The sequence below is a fragment of the Hyperoodon ampullatus genome, assembly GCF_949752795.1.
Source record: "Hyperoodon ampullatus genome assembly, chromosome: 4".
Classification (NCBI taxonomy): domain Eukaryota; kingdom Metazoa; phylum Chordata; class Mammalia; order Artiodactyla; family Ziphiidae; genus Hyperoodon; species Hyperoodon ampullatus.
In genome coordinates this window covers 132,636,173-132,642,627 of record NC_136917.1, presented here as the reverse complement: position 1 = coordinate 132,642,627, position 6,455 = coordinate 132,636,173, and the positions used below count along the sequence as shown (strand labels likewise).

General features: G+C 40.5%; 1 protein-coding gene across 1 annotated transcript in view; it reads right to left on the bottom strand.

Annotated features, from left to right (window-relative positions):
• Nucleotides 1-5,019: 5,019 nt before the first annotated feature.
• ANKRD55 (ankyrin repeat domain 55) overlaps nucleotides 5,020-6,455 on the bottom strand; it is a gene marked incomplete at both ends in the record, with an annotated part of 95,525 nt that continues 94,089 nt past the window's right edge. The window contains one exon of the mRNA XM_079702255.1: nucleotides 5,020-5,141. Coding sequence (XP_079558381.1) covers nucleotides 5,020-5,141 — 122 coding nt within the window. The remainder of the gene's footprint in view (nucleotides 5,142-6,455) is intronic.

The window sequence follows — 6,455 nt, the reverse complement described above, 5'->3', positions numbered from 1 at the left end:
CCTAGACGTCATGGAAGCTGCCGTGGTCCTGGAGAAGAACATGAAGCAGGCCCTTTTGGATCTGCTCCCATCTCTCTGACTCCCTGGAGAGCCGATTCCTAGATGAGGAGGGGAAACTCATCAAGAAGGTGGGCAACCACCTGACTAACCTCACAGGCTGGCCAGCTCCCAGGTTGGGCTGGATGAGTGTCTCCTGGAAAGGCTCACCCTCACATACAACTAGAGCCTCTGCAGCCCAGCGGCCTTCTTCTGGAGGGGCCCCTTTGTCATTCCTCTGGTGTCAAAGCTTCTGCCTGAGCCTTTCCCTGCAGTCAGTAGGCAGCTTTTAAACCACAATGAAGCTCTCTCCCAAGGCGTGAACCAAACAGAAACAAGAAAGCATTTTGCAGAAAAAAATTTTTTTTCAGTGCTGTTAATCCTGAAAGCTTTCCTCCCAAATGTTACATCTATTGGTGTGCTGGTAAACTAGATCTCAAATAAAAGAAAGCACTGATTTGTAGTGTTTGCTAATTTTCATGGTGTAAATGTTCCCACCATGGCCAGTGCCAAGCCACCAATGTTCACAAAACTCCTGAATATTAGATTCAATAATCAAATCTTGCAAGCAGGTAAGACCTAGCTCCAGCACATCCATGAAAGCAAAATCTTATTCACTTTATAAGCCTTTATTGGAATCATACAAAGGGCTTTATGGAAGCTTGCATCTTCTTCCATAGGTGAAGACAGGATGTGGCAAAGGGAAGACGGTGATTGCTAAACTCTCTATGATGGAGATTTAATGGGCTAGCTCTCAGGGACTAGAGATTCAAGGGAGGGAAGAGACCCTAAATGTTTTCAATTCATTTTTTCTTTGTATTACATGCCTCTTGCTCCCCACTTCCCCCTTGCCCCAAGTCATTTGTTTGGAGAACACTGGGATAGATATCTTAGAGTAAACTACTTAGACATGTGAGAACAGTGCCTTGGTTTTCAGCTTTTCTTGAATTCAAAGGCTTGCTTGGTTTCATCATATAGATCTGCAAAAACTCCTCTCATAGCTTTCTTCTAGCTTTAAACTATAATGTTGATTGGCTTCACCTTCCGTTTATTGTTCTTTTCTTACATACTTTCAGAAACTGCTCTTGTCATCTAGCTCAGCAGCTTGAATAAGTTATACTTTCAAATACAGTTAGTGTTTGGTTCAATACAATACAAATGGCAGAGCAGGGCTTAGTATTGAAGTCTCTCTAGTCCCGTGGTCCACATACATAATTCCTCAACAATCGTAGTCCTGCTCCAGAAATTTCACAGGTGTGGTATACCTTTGGCATAGCCTCCTTTCTGGATTTATTTATTCAGACGATCTGCCATCCAGGCAAAGTGGAGCTACAGTTAATATTTGTAGGAAGAGCCCACCAACCCAGTAATCTGTGCTAAACCAGAGTTTTTGGAAGGTACAGTTTTTTCCCCTCATTTTCCTTAGTTCCCTTCAGTAATTTCTTCCGGTAAACACTTAACTCTAAGGCTCTCATCTTCCTAGAATTAAACCGATATAAATAGACTCCTGTGACTCCAGCTTATTATCCCTTCCAACTCTACTAGGTCACAGCTTGACACATAATATGATTTTAGAAACCCATGCCAAGTGACTGATTAGAAATATAGTGCCTCCCAGAAAGGCAAACATAACCACTGATTTTGATTTTGCCCCTACTCTTTGAGTGTACTGATGCATGTCTCCAAGCAAGTGTATCCTGGCATTTTAAAAGTGGTCTTTTGAAAACAACCCTTTGGAATCCACCATGGGCTTAAATGGGGTAATTAAGAAGGAACATATTTAACCTTAGCATGAAATACAACACTCAAGTCAAAAACTAAATTAAAGGAACATGATAGCAGCTCTCACATGCAGTAGCTAGACATTCTTATTGCTTTCAGGGGAAAATGATATTTTAAAATCAGGAAATTCTATCAGAACCACATATTTCCTAGACATTGAGATAGAAATATTAATACCAGTAGACGAAGACTGTCAACAAACTGTAGGTCGCTATCAAAACTACTGTTCTTCAAAGTGAATACCTTCCCATTCTGACCTCCGTTGTAGTTCAACCTTGGTCTTTCAGGCAGCTGAATGAGTTCCAGGACATCTCCAGAGGCCAAATCTGGGAAGTCAATGAAAAAATTGTATCAAAAGCTGAACAGTTTCCAGTCAGCATGTTCGTCTGGCATAGCTGTCACCAGAAGGACAAAAGTAGCTATCACATTAATATGTAAAAAACAGGAAATGTCTTGTTAATAAATCCCTAGCAAAAATTTTATTAACAGTGAATGGTAAATCACCTTGCAATTGCTAGTGGTCCACAGACTAGGAAAAACGAGAGCAATATTCACTTTATTGTGGTGGTCTGGAGCTGGATCTGCAATATCACCAAGGTATGCCTGTATTAGCTGTGTTGCATTGGGCAAATTACTTATCACTCTCTGCATTGGTTCCTTGTCTGTACTTGGGGGATATAGGTTGATGTAAAGATCCAAATGAAATAATGTATGCAAAGTTATGATCTTTAGCAATGAAGGGAAATATAAGTGGTAAAAGAACAACAAAAAAAATCATTTTAGAAGAAAAAGTTGCTTGAAAATTTTTTAAAGTTGGGCACAACTTGGTGAATACCTCTGATTTGGTTAGTAAAATATTGGCTGAGGAAGACTCTACCCCAAACAAGCAACTTTACCTAGAGACAAAAGGATAGCTGCTCTATTTAAAGAGGTGGTAGTGGGCAGTACATTACTTTTTCGTAGCTAAGCAAAGATTGTTAAATCAACTTGGATGGAAAGGCCCAACATCAGATGATTCTGTGTGCGTATATATAACTGCAAGTGTTGGGGGAATAGTGGGTTTTATACAGGGGTGTTTTGTTTTGTTTTGATTTATTGCTTTGACCTCTTAGCTATCCACTTGGTGATCTCTTAGGGCCTGAGCTTTTGTTAATGTGGTAATCTTCTGAATAATTCATAAATATTCTAATTCTCCTCTTTCCTGACACAAACGGAAGGATTGCATTTCTCTATCCCCTTTGAACTTAGGCATGTCCATATGACTTAATTTGGCAAATAAAATGTGAGAGGAAGTAATGAGACTCACCTCTGATTGCCTCTATTTTGGTGACCAAGGAAGGACAAGTTGAAATGGAATCTACATCAGCCAACTCTGCCAGTTGGAAATGGGACATGTATCGTGAATGAGAAAAAAAATTGTGTTAGCCAATGAGATTTTGGGGTTTATTACTGAAGCAGAGGCTAAGCTATCCCAGCTAGTCTAGGCAGTGTAGGGCCAGGTATCTACTTATGGATGGACATGAATTCAGAAGTAGCTAGGTGACACAACTGAACAGCCTAACTGATACTTACAAAGAATGATTCTTCAACGATAAAAATAGCCCACCAGGGCTTCCCTGGTGGCGCAGTGGTTGAGAGTCCGCCTGCCGATGCAGGGGACACGGGTTCGTGCCCCGGTCTGGGAGGATCCCACATGCCGCGGAGCGGCTGGGCCCGTGGGCCATGGCCGCTGAGCCTGTGCTCCGGAGCCTGTGCTCCGCAAGGGGAGGGGCCACAGCGGTGAGAGGCCCGCCTACCGCAAAAAAAAAAAAAAAAATAGCCCACCAAAAAAAAAAAAAAAAAAAGGAAGAAAGAAACAAGAAAAGAAACCCTTCAGAATCTATGTGCTGAGAGCTCTTCCATTTGCACCAGGATCTGCTCTGCCTCTAGCTACTGTCTAGCTTGGGAGGTCGATCCATAGGCTTTCCCTTTTATAATCCCCGATTCAGATAACTATCATTAGCAAAATGAGACTGTAGACTAGTAACTTCTTCCATTATCACTTCTTACATCTCTCTACCTTGCCAACTCCCTGTCTCCCTACTTCCTTCCCTTCCTTCTTTCCTAAAAAAAAAAAATTAGCTGAATGAGTGGCTAAGTATGTTCTAGGTATTGTACACATTTCTAGAAGTACAAAGCCAAATAACAGTGATTTGGCCTCAGAGGAGATTCTATTTAGTTAATGGCACAGTCTGACCTCCCTATATAAATAATACTAACATAAAATGGTAACATTATACTTGAGATATTTGCTGAATAACATGCAGGCTTGGAAATAACATGGAGTGACTATGATCTTATATGGCTAAACCTTGAACTTTCAATCAATCCAAACAATACACAAACATCTTGGTAAGGAGATCTGCAGTTAGTAGTAGTCTTTCAAAATTTGCTATGTCATAAGTATGGGAATGTCCTGAGTAGGCAGAGACCTTTATTCTGAAACAGAAAAAAGAATGATTAAATACGTGGAGTATTTGAGGAATGTATGAGGAGTGTCTATTTCATTCTGTTAGGGCAGGATGTAGACCTTTCCAACTCACATGATCTTCTCAGTATCAGAACAATCAATCATATCTCAAAGTGACAATAGGTGGAAATAATCAAATAACAAAGAAGATACATAAACATTGTTAAGTGATTTGGGCTCTAGCCAGGAGTTAACAATGTTAGAAAATACTTTGCAGATGATTATACACTTAAAAGCCATAAACACTGACTGATTAAAGAAATTTACTATTTTAATTTTAATTAAGTTTTGTTAGTCCAAAGTAGAATTGCAATAAATGTAAAAAACATGTATGGAATGTGCTTTCTTTTTTATCCAGCAAAGCATACATTTTTTAAAAACATAAAATCATTCAAAAAAACCAGCAAACATGCCACAAAGCAAACCAAACACAGCTAAGTTTCCCTGATGATAACATGTCGTGACTTTTTATTTTGGCATGTAGAGGTCATGGAAACTCACAGACTTACAATATATGCATAAAGATTCTAAGTGCTTATTTGGAACAAAGAATTTTGAGTTGTAAAACTATGAATGGCTTATAGAATGCAAGTTACTAAATTAGTCTTTGTTCTTACAAAGTAATCTTATCCTTTGACAGTTGAAAATATATATAATCTATATTTTTACAATCAGTGACCCACAGTCACTGATTAATTTTCATCATTGGTGGAACTGGCAGAGTTTTCACTCTCTTCAGCCGGTGGGCTGTGTCCCCGCTGGCTTGGAATAGCAGGAAGCACTCGGTTTGTCCGTAGAGGTTCTCCAGATAGAACTGGGAGGAAAGAATAGAACGAAAAACTTTCAAGGTTTGCATCTCTCAGAGTCTCACAAGGAATGCTGGCAGGAGAACTGTGTTATTTCTGAAGGAATGGAGGCCCTTCTAAGAAGTTTTTCTTGGGGAGAGCTAAACTGCAGGAGAAAACCATATCTATCTATCTATCTATTCAGGCTTACCACATGTAGTCAGGGATGCCAAATATGCACAAATACAAGGCGGGGCCAAGTTTGATCCAAACATGATCAGGCTGTTCGTGCCTAGCAGAGCCTTCTTTTCCTTGGGTGGCATAGCCCTTGATGGCCAGGTCAGCACAGGCTCTAAATAAGCCCCAAGACGTTTGTACTGTGCTTTTATGCAAAACTCAAAAGGTTCTCAGGTTTCTTTTAGGAAAAGCACTGTACCTTTCCACTTCTTTTTCATAGAGCTACAACTGATCAAGATCTTTATCTTCCCATCTCCTTAAATTTAATTGTGAAAAGCAAAGCCCCTGGGTTCTGCCAAAGAAAATCCCCTTACTTTGGCTTCCCCAAGCCACACCAGGATTCAAGGCTGAGTGATTCTTCCCTTAATTAGATGTCTTTGTGACTACATTTCTGCTTAAAGACAAGATCAGACTTGAATTCCATTCAATGATTGAATTCACACCATCCAAAACTCTCCCTTTAGACAAATTAGTAAGGGCAAAGGAAATAATCTGTCAAGGCAGAGATCTTGGTTTGTGCTACTAACTCTGTGTGTGACCTTGGACAAATCTCTACCTCTCCCTTTCCTTATCTGAAGGAAGACAGAGTTGTACTAAGACAGCAGGGTTCTTTGTTTTTAGGTAAAGGGTTCTAGAACTCTTGCTTTGTCCCATCTGAACTGTAGCCTGGGGCAGAAAAGATACATTGGATATTTACTCTGTGCAAACAGCTGCAAAGGGTTTTATGTACATTATCTCATTTAATCCTCTCAACAGTCTTATCAGGTTGCACTACTCTTATAAGCTAAGTGAAGAAACTGAAGTACAGAAAGGTTAAGGAACTTGTTTTAAATAGGGCAGCTTCTAAATCATCTAACCTCTGCAATTAAGAAGATGTGGGGGGAGGGAGGGAGGGAGGGGGAGGGGGAGAGAGAGAGAGAGAGAGAGAGAGAGAGAGAGTGTGTGTGTGTGTGTGTGTGGATGTGCACACAAGTGCTTGAGTACATGTTATAAAGGAGTGGGTTGGGATAGGAAGAACAGGAAGGAAGGAAATGAAAATCCAGTGAGTAGGGGCTTCCCTGGTGGTGCAATGGTTGAGAGTCTGCCTGCCAATGCAGGGGACATGG